This window comes from Eulemur rufifrons, chromosome 27, assembly GCF_041146395.1.
Source record: "Eulemur rufifrons isolate Redbay chromosome 27, OSU_ERuf_1, whole genome shotgun sequence".
NCBI lineage: Eukaryota > Metazoa > Chordata > Mammalia > Primates > Lemuridae > Eulemur > Eulemur rufifrons.
The window spans coordinates 31877513-31898442 of NC_091009.1; the positions used below are offsets into that span (position 1 = coordinate 31877513).

At 37.5% G+C, this 20930-nt stretch overlaps 1 protein-coding gene across 1 annotated transcript in view; it reads left to right on the forward strand.

Annotated features, from left to right (window-relative positions):
- The first annotated feature begins 3418 nt into the window (after positions 1–3418).
- Positions 3419–20930, forward strand: part of KIF14 (kinesin family member 14) — a 53262-nt gene continuing 35750 nt past the window's right edge. Inside the window, exons 1-12 of the mRNA XM_069459558.1 lie at positions 3419–4533; positions 6280–6534; positions 7255–7342; positions 11608–11706; positions 12909–12961; positions 14012–14042; positions 14481–14588; positions 16022–16138; positions 16443–16558; positions 17749–17921; positions 19037–19184; positions 19428–19491. Of these exons, the coding sequence (XP_069315659.1) occupies positions 3419–4533; positions 6280–6534; positions 7255–7342; positions 11608–11706; positions 12909–12961; positions 14012–14042; positions 14481–14588; positions 16022–16138; positions 16443–16558; positions 17749–17921; positions 19037–19184; positions 19428–19491 (2367 nt within the window). The remainder of the gene's footprint in view (positions 4534–6279; positions 6535–7254; positions 7343–11607; positions 11707–12908; positions 12962–14011; positions 14043–14480; positions 14589–16021; positions 16139–16442; positions 16559–17748; positions 17922–19036; positions 19185–19427; positions 19492–20930) is intronic.

The following is a 20930-nucleotide window of genomic DNA, read 5'->3' on the forward strand; positions in this document are numbered from 1 at the left end:
TGTCGTTAGAAATATATAGTTTTAATTTTGGTGCAAGATCACCAACACTGAAATTAAAAAAAAACATTTTTTTACTTGTACCTAATTTTTTAAAACATTTGCATTTAATTGTGGGTTATTTACATTCTATTTTTGTATGAATTATTTTTTATGTATGTGAATTCTTTTTTGTGTGAAATACCTTTGCCTGTTTTTATAGTTTATTTTCTTATATATTTATTTTCCTTATAAAATTGAAAAAGGTTTTCATATCTGTCATATTTAATGTATTTTTCTGGTTATCTTACATTTTATTTTATTATTGATATTTTGAATTACACATAAGTTTAAAATTTTTATGTATTTGAATTTGTTAGTCTTTTCCTTGGCCATATCTTGCTTTGCTTCTAAACTGAATGATTATTTTCCCATAGATCTGATAAATATAAAATTTTATTTTCTGATAGTTTCCCTATAAATTAATTTTAATTAAATTTTTGAATGATTTTTAGAGTGACTACTTTATCATACATTTAATTTATCTACATAGTTGGACCCACTTCCAGTCTCTCTATCTCACTGAATACATTTCCATTATCTGCACTTTTTGTCTGTTTAAAAAATATTGTTGCTTTATAATATCTATTTGGCTAGAGTCCTTATTGATCTGGTCATTTTTCAGAATCGATGTTTGTTAGTTTTTTTCAGGCTTCAAAATATTGGAACATGTATTGAAACCGAGTCAGATCTTACGGCAACCACTTTGGAGTTGCAGCTATGCCACTGCTAGTTGTCTGACCTTTCTCACGTTTATTAACTCTAAACCTCAGTTCCTCATCTGTAAACTGGGGATAATATAATAATACTTACAAGATTTTCAGGATTAAATTTTTAAAAATTCGTGTAAGGCATTCAGCACATTTCCTACCTCCATGCCTTGCATAGAAAATACTATAATATAAAAGTGTTGATTATCATGATTAACTTGGGGGCAAATAGCCTTTTACAAGGTGAAGTCTTCACTGTAAGGCGGACAGACTATGCTTCTTTTATATTACAGATCGACAAGGGACTGTCACTGTCACGCTTCTCGTGCAACACTCCTTTCAGCCGGTGGCGTTTGGGCCCCAGACCGCCACGCCTTCCTCAGGTGGCTTTGGAGGTGCCCAAGCTCCGCGCATCAGCTGAGCCCGAGGGAGCGGGCGGGAGCGTTGCCTGGGAGATGAGGGTGGGGCGGGTCTAGCGTTTAGACTCCCCAACCAGAATCCGCCGCCGGAGCTTCCGGGGGGCGGGAGGAAGTGAAGGCGCGGCGCCCGGCGCGGCGTCCAACAGCCAATCAGAGGGCGCGGCGGCCATTCAAATTGCGGCCGTCGCGGGAGCCGCCGCAGGAGCTGGTGAGTGGCGCCGAGATAGTTTTTAGCGGGTCCCCGAGGTGGCGTGCCGTGCTGAGTGGCGAAGTATCGGTGCTGGGGAGGGCGTGCAGGCGCTTCCCCTACGGGCGACCGCTGCGGGGCGGGCGGGTGGTCGTAGTTCCGGTCATCCCTTCAATTCCCCGGAATTCTGGGTGGGCGGCGAAGGGGGTCCCCGAAGGAAGGGCGTGGGGTGGCGGCTCTGCGGGGACCGGTAGTCTGACTTGGGGACCGCTCGGCCCGCAGCCTTCGCCCGTCGTGCCTCGCCGGGTCGGTTGGCATTGAGAGGTACATTGTCTGGCCCGCCCCTCGCAGTGACTCGTTGAGGAAGAACAGAATCACCGGATGTTTTGTTTAGGTCGTAACTCATTTTCCTTTATTTGAGACAAAGTCTCACTCTGCTGCCCAGGCTAGAGTGTCGTGGCGTCAGCCTCGCTCACAGCAACCTCAGACTCCTGGGCTCAAGCGATCCTCCTGCCTCAGCCTCCCAGGTAGCTGGGACTACAGGCATGCGCCACCATGCCCGCTAGTTTTTTCTATATATTTTTAGTTGTCCAGCTAATTTCTTTCTATTTCTAGTAGAGACTGGTCTCGAACCCCTGAACTCAAACTCTCTGCCCTCCTCGGCCTCCCACACACAGTGCTAGGATTACAGGCATGAGCCGCTGCGCCCGGCTGTAACTCATTTTCCTTGATTCCCTCCAGCCCTCTTTAAAATCTGATGGCGAAATTACCTAAACAGACAAAACCTGTATTGATTTGTGTAAGTAGCAAATAGTTTTCAGGTGCAGCGGAATTTCCAGACCCTTTTCTTGCCTTTAAGTTCATTTCATAACAGAAAGATTCTGTACGTTTAGTTGAAAGGTTGACGGGAGATACAACCTGACAGGGGTTTTTTTGTTTGTTTGTTTGTTTTTCCCGGTAATGATTTCTTATTTATGTAAAAATATAAAAGACTCATTTAAAGATTAACTTTCATTAATTTGTTCCTTGATAGCAGTAATCTCTGCAATAGTTTGAGCCAGTGTCGTTTTACAAGTTAGAACCAAGCATGCACATTTGAAGACTTGTTTACATCCAGACTTGACAAGAAGCCAGGTCTCTCACCTGTCACTGCTGTTCCCGTTCTTTTAAACGTTAATGCGTGTTAGATATTGTTGACATACATTTACATACTTCACTCCGTATGATTTTTTCTCTAACCGCTAAAGGGTAGGCTGTCTACTTCTGTAATATTGCATAGTTTTTCAACACATGCAATTAAATTACAAGGTTTATTATACTTATTTTATACTTATTTTCCATAGTACTTATTTGGGAATAATCTGCCTTGTGACACCAATCAATTTAATCCCCTCTATAGGCATTCCTGTATTCAACATATATTTAACAGCTATTTATATAAATACTTGGTCCATACTCTGATTTAGGTACCAGGGTTTCCTTTAATCCACCCCACTTCCCAAGCTGAGGGTACTTAAAAAAAAAAATCTATGCTGACATGCACTTGCATCTCTTAAGTCACTTGGCACATGTGGCTTGATGTGTGGGTTATCTGTGTATTTCTTCTAGACTAGATTAAGGAGATGAGAAAACAGGTCTTGTCTTTGAAGTCGATAGTATCTATCAGAGGGCCTGGCACGTGTGGAGACTTAAATGTTTGTTGAATAAAGATTGTAAGCTCTTTTTTTTCTTTTTTTCTTTTCTTTTTTTTCCAGGCACATGAATCTTGGGAAGGATTGTAAGCTCTTTGAGGGAAGAGATTTGTCTGAAGTTGCTTGGAAGCGATGTCTGAGCTGGAGATTGTGATTTATTCTAATGTATGTTTCTGAGAATTACACAATGGGATGTTCTCTATATTATTAAAGGTGGTTTGTAGTCTGTGCAATCTAAATCCTTCTTTATTTTTTTGCAGTTTATTGGATATTTTTAGAAACTGATACATAAGAAATGGCTGGAAATCAAATGAATGTCCAAAGAGGAGATTAGAATCTTCAGCAACATTCTTTTAAAAATAACTGTCTGCCAAAATGTCAGTACACACTGCTCATAATAGGAATAACAGCAATATCCTTGATGTTACTTCTACCCCAAAGAGTTCTTCACTAAGTGCTCTCACCCGCAGTAGCAGACCTAAGCTGCATTTGAAGTCGGATATGTCAGAATGTGAAAATGATGATCCATTATTGAGATCTGCGAGTAAAACCAGAGACATAAATAGCACTTATGTTATTTCTGCCAGTAAAACAAAAGAAGATACATCCCTTACCCCTAACCCTGTAGGTAAATTGGCACTTCAGAGAAGAACTACAAGGAACAAAGAATCATCTTTGCTTGGTAGTGAGTTGGGAGACACAACTGAAAAAACAGCAGAAAAATGTCTTACATTACAACGTCGTGCTAAAACAGATTCTTCGGAAAAGTGGAAAACAGCTAGAACAGATTACATCGAGAAATGGAAAACAATGCAGGATGTGGGAGGCAAAGGAGAAAATAATTGTGCTTCAAAGGAAACTACTACAAATGTAAATGTTGTAAATAATGTTAAAAACTCTTTTGTTGCATCTTCTGTACCTTTAGCTAAAGATCCAAAAGACATTGAAATGGCGGCTGATGAGAAATACAAAGAAACATTTTCTGCCTGCAGCGGGGCAAATGAAAGTGTTGCACTGAAGTACTCAAGTAACCGAGCACCCATTGGCTCCCAGAGTCAAACTGAGGTTGTTAAATCAGGACACTTGGCAGCAAAACCTATTCAGAGCAAGTTGGATGTGAAAGTGTTAGGCATAGGAAACTTACATCATAGAAGTATTGGGAAGGACATGGCAAAACATTCAAATAAATTTGGAAGCTTAGAAAAAACACCTATGAAATGTGTAACAGAACACAAATTAACACCAAAGTGTGGCATTTCTCAGCTGAAGAGCCCAGCTGATTCAATACTGAAGAATAGGATGCCTAACCTTCAAGTTAAACAAAGGCCAAAAAGTTCTCTTCTTGCAAATAAAAGGGGAAGTTCACAAGAAAATGCACTCCCTGCTGTGGAAGAAACTGCAGTTCAGAACACCTCTAAAGAAACAGACCCCTTGAAAGTAGAGAATAGTCAGGTGACAGTGGCAGTACGAGTCAGGCCTTTCACCAACAGGTATGTCACACCTTTTAAATTCTAAAGCCAAGCCAGTAACATGTAATGTGTCTTTAATTCCTCTGCTTTTGGAAAGTCAGCATATTTATGTATCTTCAAACTTGTTGACAGTATTTTTATGTAGAAAGAACTTTTGGGTTTAGTTGTAGTATGTTGGCAATTTTTGATGATTGACTGTATACTAAAAAACCCAAAATCACCACATTTTATATATGTAAGTTTCTCTAGGTATACTGCTTTTAAAAAGCCTATTTCCTTGTTTTTTTGAATTATTCAAAAAAAAAAAAAAAAAAACCTGAATAAGTCATTTATTGTCTCTAATGCAGTCTGCTTTCAGAGCCGCAGTATATGCTGGGATCGTCTACCTTTCCCTTACAAAGAGCCATAACCGGTTACTTACTTGTTCCCCAAAGAGGTCCTTTCAAAACCCTTTCCAGAGCGGTGATCATCGTCATCATCGGATTAAAATATAGTTGTTATAAATTTGATTTTGATGGCAAAAAATTTCTCTCCAAAAGTGATTGTGGGTGGGACAGAGACACAGATTAGGGATAGGGTTGAACAAGTGAAATGTGAAATCTAATTATTTTTAAATATTTTAAGGGAGGACAGGGAAAAATTTCATAGGGTCGGTAGTGTTTAACTTGGTGCTGTTGGAAGAGGATCTGATGATCACTGCACTGGGGAAGGAACCTCCAGTTTGCAAGTTACAAAATCTTTCTAGTGAAAATGGGTTAGTAATAAGGGGATAGACCAGAGGGGGCGCTAATTTGAGGAGTTGGAAAGTCTAGGAGAAAAGCCACAAACACCGTGGCAGGAGGAAAGGCAATAGAAAGAGCCGAGCTGGTAGGGACAAGAGCCAAGATGGATGACTACATTGAAAAGAACTTAGTAAGGGACCTAGTGCCTCATTCCAGACTCATCAGACAAGCCTTGAAAGCAGGCCTGCTGTGCATTGGCACTTGTCAGATTGATGAGGCAGATGGTTTCCAGGATAAATTCTGATTTACAGCAGAGTCTCAGAGGAGGAGGTGGAGGGGAAAGTGGGTGGACATCTGGGGCCGGATGAGGAGTGACATTGTTTTACTACAGATCTAGAGTAAGTGAAATGTTACCTAAGACCACCTAAGTCTGAGATGGAAGAAGGATGGACATGAAGATTCATGATTGTAAAGGAGAGAATGTAGAGGAAGGAGGAACTGTTGGAATAACAGTGACAACAACTAGTAGCCAAGAGACTTATGATTCAAACTTACGTTCATATGAGTTCATTGAAATTATATTTTATGCCAGCTTTATATAGATTGGTGCCTCAAAATTTGTATAATAAAGATGTTTCTAGATTTCAACTGAAGAGTTTAGACAGATTAGAGTAGGTGGGATGGGAAAAGGTACAGTTTAAGAGAAAAAGGTAAAGAGGAAAAATCTTGTATGAGTAGGGTAGTTTTTCTGGAGAATAAATCTGGAATTCCATTTTCCTTTTGATTGGTGGCACTGGAGTCACAGGAAATATATTTTAGAAACCCACTAGAATTATGTTTGCTGGTCTGCATTTTCAACATAAAACTGAAGAATTATCTTGCCTTGGATGAATGTTCTATATAACTGGTTCTCAGGTCCTTACTATATTCTGTACGAATAATACGTGCAATAATTGTAATAACTCGATTTTTTCTTTGTGCTTCTTTCTTCCTTTATTTTTTATTAATTTAAACTTAAAGCTGTTACCTTTGTGCTTCTTTAAAGAGAGAAGATTGAAAAAGCATCCCAGGTAGTCTTCATGAATGGGGAAGAAATAACTGTGGAACATCCTGACATGAAACAAGTTTATAATTTTATTTATGATGTTTCATTGTGGTCTTTTGATGAAAGTCATCCTCACTATGCTAGCCAGACAACTGTCTATGAGATGCTAGCAGCACCGCTCCTAGAAAGAGCCTTCGAAGGCTATAACACCTGTCTTTTTGCCTACGGTCAGACTGGCTCTGGAAAATCATATACGTAAGTTGTATTGCAAATGCAATTATCCAGAAATGTTTACATCATCTTTTGTGAGAAGCAACACGATATGATAGAAAAAATGTAGTTGTGAAACCACAGAGATCTGGGCTCAAATCTCATCCATTTTATATACTAGTTCTACAAACTTGGGCAAGTACTTAGCCTCAGGGCTTCAGTTTCCGCATGAGATACAATTTACCTTGTAAATATCAATGGCCCTGTTTTACTATAGTTTATATTTCTTATGTAAACTGAAGCACAGAGAAGTTATCCTGCAAGTATTAAGAGAATTACAAGTAAGAGAATTAAAAGTAAGGCATTTGATAAATAGTAGCTATGATAATAATTCCTGTCCTAGAAGGAAATACTCAGAATTTTAATAGTAGCTAACATTTATTGAGTTCTTAATATTCCAGGCCTTGTGCTAAAGGCTTAGCTTATACTCTCTCACAGCTCTCTAAATTAGATACTTTTATTATTCCCATTTTACAGGAGAGGAAATTGATGTTCAGTAAGGTCAAGTATTTTGTTCAAGGTCACAGAGTTAATAAACGGTGGGATCGAGATTTGGACTAAGACAGATGTGGCTCCAGAGTGTGGGTTCTTTTGAGATTTAATTAACTTGCTCCTCATTCCTTCCCCAGCCCATTTACCCCAAAATAATTTTTTTAAAAAACCTTATTGGTTTTATTTACCCCTTATTCATAATGTATTTTCCAGGATGATGGGATTTAGTGAAGAACCAGGAATAATTCCAAGATTTTGTGAAGATCTTTTTGCTCAAGTAGCTAAAAAACAATCCCAAGAGGTATGTTTTCATAATATCTGCAAGCTTCCTATCAGACTAGAAAATAGTCAAATCAAGTTCAAATCAGAGTCATACCTCTGAGGACATGTTTCATGGAAGATGTAGTTCTAATTTCTAGATTACTCCCCTCTGGAACAGTGGTGTGGAGACAGGGAGGATGGGGATCCTAAATTCAGAATCAGTTCCACCTGGGGGACAGTGATGGGCGTCATCTCTTCTGTCTTTTCTACCTTCCTCTGCCTTGTTTCTTTTGTGTCTGCATAGTGGCTCACAGTGTGGCAGTTGTGTGCCATTATACGTGTCTCCGTAGTCAGACAGGAGCGCAGACATAACTGAGGACAGCAGGGCCAGGCATAAACTTTTTGACAATGTGAAGCAGAAGGAGTAGTAAAGTTGAAGTTTGAACCCGTATTTGACTTCAAAAGCCGTGCTTTTTCCACTAGACTCCACCTGAAGAGGCTGTGCTGGCTTCCCTTTTCACCTATTCGTTTATATATTCAGCACATATTTACTGAGCTTCTGCTGTTGCTGGACACTCTATTAGACCAATTTTTTCCCCTCAGATTTGCTTTATCATAAGACTCACCAGAGATGTGGCAGGGGTGTGTGTGTGTGCATGCACGCGTGTGCATGTGTGTGTGCATGTGTGTACGCATACGTGTGCACTTGCTAAAAATCTCTTCTGGAGTTCTGAGTCAGTTGGTCTGGGGTAGAGCTTGGGGTTTTATAAGTTTTATGCTTTTCATCTAGTAATTCTTATGAAAAGGGAAATTGGGAAAATATTGTGCTAGATCAGGGGCATAGAGTTAAAAGACCTAGTCCCTGTAGTTAGGAAAGTGTCATGGGAAAAATGGGCCAGTAAACAGCTAAGTACAATCAATTAAATGTAAATAAAGTAAATGATGTGATAGAACATGTGAGTGAGAACATGGAAGATTGGTGGGAGACAGTTTCTTGTAGAGGAGAGAGCAACTGAGCTTATTTTTGAAGGATTCATAGCAGTTATTAGCTTGGTGACAACCAAGAGGAGGGAGGACATTCCAGGCAGAGGGAGCAGCATGTGCAAAGATTTGAAAGCAAGAAAGTAGGGCGCCTTTAGGAATCTATAAATTGTTTACTTTGTTCTGAATGTGAAATTTAAGGGTGCGGGTGACGAGAGAGGAAACTAGAGAGGCAGACAGAACTCAGCTCTTGAAGCACTTTGTGAACCAGCTTCCAGGAATCTAAAAGGCTGTGGAAGGGTTTTAAACAGGGAAGTAACATGATCATATTTGTTCTTTAAAAAAAAAAAAAATAGCCCTGGCTGCGATGTGGAGAATGGATTGAAGGGAAATAGGACTAGATACAAAGAGACCAGCTGTGGGACTTGTAAGCTGGGTAAGACATGTCAAGGGGCTAAACGAAGGCAGTTTGACAGTAGAGGTGGCCAAGGGGGCAAACACTGGGAGACCTTAGTAAGCGGAACTGGTAAGACTTGCTGACTATTGGAAATGGAGGATGAGGGAGAGGGAAATCAGTGTTTCTGGTTGGAGAACCAGAGTAGATATTGATGGCATTCTTTGAGATCACGAGAGGAAAAGCAGAGTTGAGTAGATGTTGAGTTCTGTCTTCCCTGTGGATACATTGCCCCTCCTCTATCTTCTTATTCTCCTCTCAACTCCCCACTCCCAGGAATTGAATTGAAAATAGGAGTAGGGGGATCAGTAGAAACACGGTTGTATGGAGACTATAATGTGATTCAAGTTCAAGGTTAGTGGGAATAAGGAAGTGAGAAAGCTGTGGGCTTGTGGGGCAGAGTTCTCTGTTTAAGATTTTAGAGGCAGAGTAATTTGAAGGTAATAGAAGCCAGGGAGAGAGAGATCGGGTGAAGTAGAGGCAGAGGTCTTTGGAATGATTTCACAGAACTGGGAGGCTCTGATTTTGCGTAGAATGACTATATTACTGAGGAATATAATGTAATGATTAAGAGCATGGACTTTGGAGATAGATTAATTGAATTGGAATCTAAGCTTTTGCACTTTACTAGAATTATGACCTTGAACAATTTATTTAACCTCTCTGAGTTTCAGCACAGAAAATAGAGATGATGATGATGATGATGATGGTATCTTTCTCATAGGTTTGCTGTGAGGATTAAAGGAGTTGGTCTGTGTAAGAGGTTTTGAATAGTGCCTGGCACATCGTGAGTGCAACCAAATGATTGCAGTTCTGTGAACTTAGGAATTACTCAGAATGGTAGAGGGTAACAGTATATGGATGCCGAGCAGGGGGAATAGAAGGTGGTACAGCCCCTTTCTGATTAGTCATTTTATTTATATTCATTATCTCTCATTTTCTTTTTTTTTTTTTTTTTTTGAGACAGAGTCTCACTCTGTTGCCCAGGCTAGAGTGAGTGCCGTGGCGTCAGCCTAGCTCACAGCAACCTCAAACTCCTGGGCTCAAGTGATCCTCCTGTCTCAGCCTCCCGAGTAGCTGGGACTACAGGCATGCACCACCATGCCCGGCTAATTTTTTCTATATATATATTTTAGCTGTCCATATAATTTCTTTTATATTTTTAGTAGAGATGGGGTCTCGCTCTTGCTCAGGCTGGTCTCGAACTCCTGAGCTCAAACGATCTGCCCACCTCGGCCTCCCAGAGTGCTGGGATTACAGGCGTGAGCCACCGCCCCCGGCCTAGCTCTCATTTTCATTCTTTTTTTTTTTTTTTTTTTTTTTTTTTTGTTGAGACAGAGTCTCACTTTGTTGCCCAGGCTAGAGTGAGTGCCGTGGCGTCAGCTTAGCTCACAGCAACCTCAAACTCCTGGGCTTAAGCGATCCTACTGCCTCAGCCTCCCGAGTAGCTGGGACTACAGGCATGCGCCACTATGCCCGGCTAATTTTTTCTATATAGATTTTTAGGTGTCCATATAATGTCTTTCTATTTTTAGTAGAGACGGGGTCTCGCTCAGGCTGGTCTCGAACTCCTGACCTTGAGCAATCCACCCGCCTCGGCCTCCCAGAGTGCTAGGATTACAGGCGTGAGCCACCGCGCCCGGCCTCATTTTCATTCTTAATTTTCTATTGCTCTGTCTTGTCTATTGAAGGGTATGTTGTATTTCTCTGAGATCATAACCTCGTGGACAAGAACCTTGTCTGACACTTCTTTATAGCCTTCTGAAAATAACTTAAAGCCATACCCATAGGATATAGGTACTTAAGCTATGCTTATTGGATTGAATTGAACATTACCTAGAAGTTAAGAAGAAGAAATGCAAGGACTTCTGTTGTTGTTTATATTAAAATATTTTTTTAATGAGATAAAATTTATATAACAAAATTAACTACTTTAGAGCACACAATTCAGTGGCATTTAGTACATTCCTATTGTTGTGCAGCTGTCATCTCTCTCTAGTCCCCCGTAATTTTCATCACCCCCAAATGATACCCTGGACTCATTAAGTAGTCACAGCCCATGTTCCCTTCTCCCCAACTCCTGGAAACTACTAATCTGCTTTATGTTTCTACGGATTTACCTATTCTGGAAATTGCATGTAAATGGCATCGTGCAATATGTGACCTTTTGTGTCAGGTTCCTTTCACTTAGTATAATGTGTTGGAGGTTCGTCCATATTGTAGCATATATCAGTACTGCATTCCTTTAATGGCTGAATAATATTCCATTGTATGGATATAGCAGTTTTGTTTATCCATTCGTCAGTTGATGGCCATTTGGGTTGTTTCTACCTTTTGGCTATTGTGAGTAGTGCTGCTGTGAACATTGGTACACGTTTTTCTTTGAATACCTGTTCTCAATTATTTTGGATGTGTAGGAGTGGTTGCTGGGTCATACGGTAATTGTACAGTTAACCTTTTGAGGAACTGCCAACTATGTTCTACAGAGGCTGCAGCATTTTATTAAATACATTTCCACCAGCAGTGGAGCAGGGTCCCAGTTTCTGCACATCCTCACCAACACTTGTTTTTCATTTAAAAAAAATTATAGCCATCCTACAATGTGATTCTCATTGTGGCTTTGATTGCATTTCCCTGCAGAGAAATGATACTGAGCATCTTTTCATGTGCTTTTTGCCCATTTGTGTATCTTCTTTGGAGAAATGTCTGTTCAAGTCCTTTGCTCATTTTTTAATCGGGCTATTTGTCTTCGTTGTTGAGTTGTAAGAATTCTTTATATATTTTAGATTCTAGACCCATATCAGATATATGATTTGCAAAACATGTGAAGAATTTTAAAATAAATTACATGTTGTTTCTATTCCTACTAGGTCAGCTATCACCTTGAAATGAGCTTCTTTGAAGTATATAATGAAAAAATTCATGACCTTCTGGTTTGTAAAGGTGAAAATGGGCAGAGAAAGCAACCAGTAAGATTAAAACAATCTATTATTTGTTTTTATTTTCTGTTCTTATAAATGCATATAATTATGAGTTCTCTGGGTGATAATAGCTTAAATTTTTATAAAATGCTGTTGTATGATGGCAAATGCTTAGGATCTGCAGTCTAACTCCATTGTTAGGTAGAAAAACTGAACATTATCATTAGTGGAAATTAGTTATTAAAATTCAACCTCCTTATTTTAATCAAGAATTGTGTAAAAGTTAAAGATAAAATATTTGTCCCAAGATTTATTATAGTTCAACCATGTAAGTCAAACACCAAGTCCCTAACAGGGTGTAAACCAAAAAGCAGTAAAAATTTTGAAAATTACATTTTTATTATAGAATATGTACTTCAGGGGTTGGCGCAAAAAAAAAAAAACCAATAGAATATGTATTTCAGTGGATTATTTAGCAAATTGATATCTTATAAATAATCTGTGAAATAAAATGATTCAAAATTACTTAAGCTTTTAAAAAGTTGCTATTTGAACTTAAAATTTGTAATTTTGCAAAGGACCTTGGAACACAAGAAACAAAAAAATCTAATGAAGTCAGTTGCCTTCTTTACTTTCCCAAAGTTATGCAGTTTATTATTGGCAACATCAAGAAACAAACAAAATTTGACATTTTCTTCTGTGGCTTCTGTATGTTTTAAAATTTCTAGTCACAGAGTTGGAAATGTATGATAATGTAACAATGAAGAAAAATATAAATGTCTGAAATTGTAATGAATGTATTTTATAGAGAGATGTAAAAGTATATAGATAGTATCTACTGCAAGATTTAATTTAAGAATAAAAAACTAGGCCAGGCACAGTGGCTCATACCTGTAATCCCAGCAGTGTGGGAGGCTGGGTTGGGAGGATTGCTTGGGCCCAGGAGTTAGAGACCACACCCTGTCTCTCTAAAAAAAAAAAAAAAAAAGTATAAAAAACTAGCAAGAACTTTGATGCTACAATGTATTATTGCATATTGTGCAACTATAAATAGTTTTTGGCATTGAAGCTGTTTCTTAATGCCTTACAGATTTATTTTTATGAAAGTCTTTGTATTTTTTTCTGGATAAAGTAAATACAAATCTCTTTACCTTAAACTCAAAATATAGGAAAATATGATCATTTAAAATTGTATTTTATATGAAATATTTGTTATACTCCTGATGATGCAAATATTTGCTTCTCTCTAGCTGAGAGTAAGGGAGCATCCTGTTTCTGGACCATATGTTGAAGCACTGTCCATGTAAGTGTTTAGCTCAGCAAGAGCAAGGAAGAGAAAACAAATGAATAGAGTGAATATTGTTCTCTTATAATTCTTATTATATCCTCATTGGCCTCCCCAACTTTGAAACCCTGGATAACTATTTAGCCTTCTACCCTTAATAATATCCTATGAAGTTTTCCCTCTCTTTCTATATAGTGTTAGATCCTTGTTTTTATTTGTTCGTATATTTCACAGTACCTATAAGGTGTCTGACATAGAGTATTAATTATACTGAGTATGAAATAAATACATAAATTCTTATAATTCTTATTATATCCTCATTGGCCTCCCCAACTTTGAAACCCTGGATAACTATTTAGCCTTCTACCCTTAATAATATCCTATGAAGTTTTCCCTCTCTTTCTATATAGTGTTAGATCCTTGTTTTTATTTGTTCGTATATTTCACAGTACCTATAAGGTGTCTGACATAGAGTATTAATTATACTGAGTATGAAATAAATACATAAATTCGGTTTTTCTCCTTTTTACCCCCTCCTTTCCCCATTAAGTTAAATTTCCCCTCTCGACCTGCTTTTTATACCTATTACTTTAAGCTGAAGAGGGAAGAAGGTGCTAAAATGAATTAAGAGTTTGATAAATGCCAGGAGTCATTTACTTTCTCTTTCACTCCAAATGCTTTTCTTAAAGGAAAGGGAAAATGATTAGATATGAATTCAGCTCCATTTAATAAATCTAGGATTGTGTTGGGACCTGTACCCAACACATACATGTACCTGTGCATATACATATGTGTTAAGTATATCTTTTGGTGTCATGATTCTGACTTGAACATTATAATGCTAAGATGCTAAGGTGCTTCATTATATTAAGAAAAATCGTACTTTTTGGTAAAATTAAAGTATTATTTACTGGATTTAAGAATAGGAAAAATAAAAGATTCTGGGAGAATCAGTATAATATCTGTGAATATTATTATGACCTTCAGATAGTAATTATGTAATTGAAAGTTTGTTGTTGTTTTATGAGAACAAGAAATCAATTTTGTTTTTTTACTTCTTAAAAATAGGAATGTTGTCAGTTCTTACTCTGATATCCAGGTAAGATTGTATTTTGTCATCTTTTCACTATTAATAGACAGAGTCCAAACTTAAATATTCATAAGAATATTTCCTTAATTGCTATTTGCATAAATAAAAGGTTAATTGTATTTATTTATCACAAACTGATTTTTGTTAAGCTTTAATCAAAAGAATTGCTCTTCTTAAATAACAATCAATATTGACCATCAGATCAGCTTAGAGTTATAGAAATAGCCTTTTAAAGTTATTATTTCCTGATTCAGATTTCTCTGATGGGAAAAAAAAATAGGCAATGGGAATATAAATTATTAAAAGAGAAATAGTTATTCATTTTATAAGTGGATTATAAATGTGTGTATGTCACCAAATGTGCTGTCTTAACTTTGTTTTACCTTAATTTTTATTCCAATGAATTATAGTCTGCTGTTTTGACCTCCCTTCTTTTTTTCTTATTAGAGTTGGCTAGAATTGGGGAATAAACAAAGAGCAACAGCTGCTACTGGTATGAACGATAAAAGCTCCCGATCTCATTCAGTTTTTACCCTGGTGATGACCCAGACCAAGGTATTTTTTTTGTTGTTGTTGATTTTCATAGGCAAGATAGTACATACATTTAAGTTTCATGTCTTTCTTATTTTCTTCTTTATGTTTTTTGTTTTTTTGTTTTTTTTTTTTTTTTGTTTGTTTTTTTTTTTTTTTGAGACAGAGTCTCACTCTGTTGCCCAGGCTAGAGTGAGTGCCGTGGCGTCAGCCTAGCTCACAGCAACCTCAAACTCCTGGGCTCAAGCGATCCTCCTGTCTCAGCCTCCCGAGTAGCTGGGACTACAGGCATGCACCACCATGCCCGGCTAATTTTTTCTATATATATTTTTAGCTGTCCATATAATTTCTTTCTATTTTTAGAGGTGGGGTCTCGCTCTTGCTCAGGCTGGTCTCGAACTCCTGAGCTCAAACGATCCGCCCACCTCGGCCTCCCAGAGAGCTAGGATTACAGGCGTGAGCCACCGCGCCCGGCCTTATTTTCTTCTTTAAAAGCAAAAGATAAATGTATAGTTATAAATATTTAAACTTAGTTGGATTTTAGGAAATATACACAATGACTCTGAATGACTTTTGGTATATATGGCAGTATGCCATTTATTAATTTTTTAAATCAGTAATAGATGATTGTTAATATGATACCATTAATATGATCATATCAATATATGATAATATATTAGCAATGACATGTGGTATCCAGGTGTGGTGGTACGAACCTATACTCCTAGCTACTTGGGAGGCTGAGGTGGAAGGAGTACTTGAGCGCAGGAGTTTGAAGCTGCAGTGAGCTATAATTGCACCACTGTACTTTAGCCGTGGTGACAGAGCAAGACCTTGTCTCTAAAAAAAAAAAAAGTAATTAAAGTAATTATAGAGTATTCAGAAAAACATCAGAAAGTAAAAGATTTTTAAAAATTTAGCTATAGATTCTGCTACTCAAATAAACCCCTGTAAACATTTTGGTATATAATCTTTCAGTTGTTTCATAGTCGCACTTAAATTCACAACATCTGTAACAATTTTATGTTATTAAAATTCTTTGCAAAATAATTTAATGACTATATAATATTCCATTAACTATTTTATTTCCTCAAGTTTTTCTCTACTGTTGGACTTTTATATTGTTTTTATACATTTTGCTGTTACAATGCTGGGATAAGCAACATGTTTGTACATTAAGCTTTTCCTCTGTTTGTTGTTGTTTCTTTATTATAACTGAGTAGTGATGGGTTTTAGTTTTCTTAGTTATTTCTTTTATTTTGGCATGATCTAACCATTGCTTGATGTATTCTTTTCAGTAGACTCTGAATTTTTTGCTTTATAAATTATCCCAAATTCAAGAAGGAATGGTTTTAAAAATAAATGATTTATAATCTTGTAAACTTTCACTTTTAATGAATTAGATTGATGGTGAGTCATAGAAGAACTTAAAGTATTTCAATATCATTTTGCTATAGACGGAATTTGTGGAAGGGGAAGAACATGATCACAGAATAACAAGTCGCATAAACCTAGTAGATCTGGCAGGCAGTGAGCGCTGCTCCACGGCTCGCACCAGTGAAGACCGACTGAAGGTAAATGGCCGCTTTTCTCCTTCTGATGACGTTTATTCCTGAGGGCACGATTTTTAGGAGAATGCAAACTGAATATACTTAGTTAAAAACTGTATCTTTATCTTACATTTATGGACTGCATTGCTGTGGTTTAAAGAGAGGTGTGTTCTTTTTGGTTGTGATTAATTTTCAAAGAAACTTTGAGCCATAAGAAAGTTGGTAGTTTGTAGAAGAAAGAGTTAATAATTATACGAGGGGAGAAATTTATTTTGTAAAATAAATTTGTTGCTAAGAAGTTAAGTAAAAAAAATTTTTTTAATCTTAGGAAGGTGTGAGTATCAACAAGTCCTTGCTAACTTTGGGAAAAGTTATATCTGCACTCTCTGAACAAGCAAACCAGAAGAGGGTTTTTATTCCTTATCGTGAATCTGTTCTTACATGGTAGGTATCTTGTAAAGTATAAAGAATTGTGTAAAATACAGTGAATACTGTAGGGTAAAGAATGGCAGACTGACTTCACGTAACTTGGGATAAAGAAGAAGTGGTTAGCAGCCGGGCATGGTGGCCAGTACAGGGTGCTCAGTAAGTGTTTTCAGTAGTGCATGTGTATTTTATTTCCAACACGGTTCATTCAAATAACATCTGTATGGATTTAATATTCACTTCTGGTGAGCATTAATATGTAGTTATGATAAGGACTGCATCTCTACTTATCAGTAAACGTGTCTTTATAATTGGTTTATTATAATGTGGTTGCCATCTTAAACCTATAAGAGAAAAATCTGTTTCTTTCATGCCCTTTGAAAGTTAAGAATAGTGAAATTTATTCCGTACTAATAAAAGATATGTTTTAAGTCTCATATCTTTTTCCCTCTAAAATAAAGATTTTACATACAGTATAATGTAGAATTTTTGTTTACATGCCCATTCATCATTTCCAACTTTTATTGAGCACCTGCTCCTAAATATTGTGGTTGCCCTGGAAATAGAAAGATGACCAAGACACATAGTCCCTTCCCTAAAGTAGCTAATGGTCTCACAAGGAGAGAGGGATCTTACTTAATACTTGATGGTTAACCTTATTTTAAAACCTCTATACAGATGATTGCTTCATGACACAATATAAAAAGTATAAGAGAAAGCCAGATATGGTGGCCTGTAATCCCAGCAGTTTGGGAGGCCAAGGCAGGAGGATTATTTGAGGCCAGGAGTTTGAGATCAGCCTGGGCAACATAGTGAGACCCCATCTCTATAAAAAATTTAAAAATAGGCCAGTTGTGGTGGTGCACGGCTGTAGTCCCAGCTACTCAGGAGAGTGAGGTGGGAGGATGGCTTGAGCCCAGGCATTCAGCGTTAGAGTGAGCTAAAAAATGAGCTATGATCTCACTACTGCGCTCCAGCCTGGGAGACTGAGTGAGACCCTATTTCTAAAAAAAATAGTATAAGAGAAAATAAAGTGTTCGTGAGATCTAAAAATAGCTACAGATACCAAAAAAATTTTAAATGGTATTTGAGTCAAGAATATAATATTGTATTATACACACTATTGGTTTGTTTTGTTCTTTCTAACTAATTACTGTTATTCGGTTGTTGGAGAAGCAAAGTCTAATTACGACTCTTTTTCCTTGAAGGCTGTTAAAAGAAAGTCTGGGTGGAAATTCAAAAACTGCAATGATTGCTACAATTAGTCCTGCTGCCAGCAACATAGAAGAAACATTAAGCACGCTTAGATATGCTAGCCGAGCCCGTTTGATAGTCAATATCGCCAAAGTAAATGAAGATATGAATGCTAAGTTAATTAGAGGTGAATATTTTTCTCAGGATTTAAAATTTACTTTGCCACAGTTTATACTCAAATATTAATTCCAGTCTTAAAATACGCAATTTAAGAGAATCAAAGATTTTTTTCCCCAGACCTATTTTTAATAGATACTAGTAATCATCCTACAGTGATGGAAGGAGACAGGTAGAAAGACAGCAAGTAAGAGGACAAGTCATAAGGGGGAAAACAATCAGAAAAAGAGCACAAAATACAGTGTTGGTAAAGGGGAAACAGCAAGCATAAAATAAATTCTACAGACTGAGTCTTAGATGTGTGCAGCGAAATACCAATAAAGCGATTTGTTATTTTTCTCTTACGACCTTTCCTCCATTGTCATTTTATTTATCAGTTCTTTGCTTGCTTAGTACATTGATCTAAAGGCTGTTTAAAGAGCTTGAGTTTTTAGTACAGGCTTAACTTCATTTATGCTAAATACTGCTTTCTATTTACCTCTCAGTAGTCATCCATTTAGGATAGACTTTAATATCTGTGAGGAATGTTGATTTGTACAGTTTTTTCTTTACTGATGTGAAGCTATCATCTTTTCATACCCCTTTGTCCTCTGGCCCTTTTTAGCAGCAGAAGGTGGTAGACACTTGAGAGGTGTGAGAGCAGAATCTGTTTCCTCAGTCTTGGTCCATCCTTTCCCTTGTGGATCCCTTCTATGTTACAAATGGGACTGTGTTCATTAAAAATAAGTATTCTGAATTCCAGCTTGAAAAATCTTTGATCGTTAACCTAGGTGTCTTTATGAGTGAGGTTTACCTGGGACAATCACAGTTTATGTCTGTTGTCCCCATGTAATTAATAGTGCCCCTTTTATCTCTCAAAAGTCCCCCACTTCAGACAATACATTATGTGGCTATTTCTACTTATGAAGGGGGAGTACTTTTTCAGGGTAATGCAATTAGAGATCTACAGGTCATATATGTCAATTTAAGTTGATATCTCCAATATTCTGTTTTATTTAGTAATACTATATTTAAAACTTCACATGAAATAGAAGATTAGAAGATCACATGAAAGAGAAGATTAATTACTGTGGGAATTATTTATGTTAAATGTTATTAATCATGTATTTTTTTACACATCTTCAGAATTGAAGGCAGAAATTGAAAAGCTAAAAGCTGCTCAGAGAAACAGTCGGAGTATTGACCCTGAACGATATAGGCTCTGTCAGCAAGAAATAACATCCTTAAGAATGAAACTGCATCAGCAGGAGAGAGACATGGCAGAAATGCAAAGGTGGAATGTGTGGTTAATACTTTAAATGTTAAATGTGTTGCTGTGGGATAATAGAACTGGTGGGGGCCTTAAGAGGATACTGAGTATCTTTTCCCCCAACTTCCATATGAATAGAGCAGCCCAATCCCAGATTCTCATGTTTTAAATATTATTATGTAGTTCCCTAATTTTCATTGATTGTCTCTTGATTCCCAATCTTACATATCCAGATGTTTTTAATTCTATTTGTTTGTCTTTGGAAAGAGTATGGAAAGAAAAGTTTGAACAAGCTGAAAAAAGAAAACTTCAAGAAACAAAAGAATTACAGGTATCATTTCAACTTTCTAAACTGATTTGAAAATAACAGAAATATGCCACTAAATAAATATTGCCAATATGCCAGTTAATATAAATTTAATTTCTCAAATACTTATTGTTTGACTCTGTAGAGAGCAATACCATAAGGAGAATTAATATAAAGGAATGTTAAGATCAAGATTATGATTGCTGGCCGGGCGCGGTGGCTCACGCCTGTAATCCTAGCTCTCTGGGAGGCCGAGGTGGGCGGATCGTTTGAGCTCAGGAGTTCGAGACCAGCCTGAGCAAGAGCGAGACCCCACCTCTAAAAATAGAAAGAAATTATATGGACAGCTAAAAATATATATAGAAAAAATTAGCCGGGCATGGTGGTGCATGCCTGTAGTCCCAGCTACTCGGGAGGCTGAGACAGGAGGATCGCTTGAGCCCAGGAGTTTGAGGTTGCTGTGAGCTAGGCTGACGCCACGGCACTCACTCTAGCCTGGGCAACAGAGTGAGACTCTGTCTCAAAAAAAAAAAAAAAAAAAAGATTATGATTGCTTAGAGACCATAAACTAGTTGAAAATTTAAAAACATAAATAAACTATCTTGTTATATTCACTTTGGTTCCACAAATAGTTATTAAATATCTATGCCAGGAAACAGGTGAGGCCAAGGTAATTAAATACAATTCCATCCCTCAGAGAACTTGTGATCCAGAAGGAGTTTTATAAAATGTAAATAGAAGACTAAAATGCAATGTGATTTGATTAGTTTGAACCATAGGAAACTACAATTTTTGCAGTTAAAAAATGGTTGAACACTGGCAGTTTCATGTGGTTCAACATAATGCAATGAAAAGTACGTAAAAAGGGCCGGGCGCGGTGGCTCACGCCTGTAATCCTAGCACTCTGGGAGGCCGAGATGGGCGGATCGTTTGAGCTCAGGAGTTCGAGACCAGCCTGAGCAAGAGCGAGACCCCACCTCTACTAAAAATAGAAAGAAATTATATGGACAGCTAAAAATATATATAGAAAAAATTAGCCGGGCATGGTGGCGCATGCCTGTAGTCCCAGCTACTCGGGAGGCTGAGACAGGAGGATCGCTTGAGCTCAGGAGTTTGAGGTTGCTGTGAGCTAGGCTGACGCCACGGCACTCACTCTAGCCTGGGCAACAGAGTGAGACTCTGTCTCAAAAAAAAAAAAAAAAAAAAAAAAGAAAAGTACGTAAAAAGTAGAGAAGCAGGAGAGAGGGGGGAACAATTAACTTTGAGGGGAGTCATTATCAAGGAGAGCTTCAAAGAGAAGGAGACACCTAAGCAGAGTTTTGTGCGATGAGTAGGAATTTGCTAGGCTAACAAAGTCAGAATTTTCTAAGCAGAGAAATACCATGTGCAAAGGCATGGAGCCACAACACAGTCTGCATGTCTAAAGAATTAAGCTTTATATGGTTGAAAATTAAAGCTGGTGA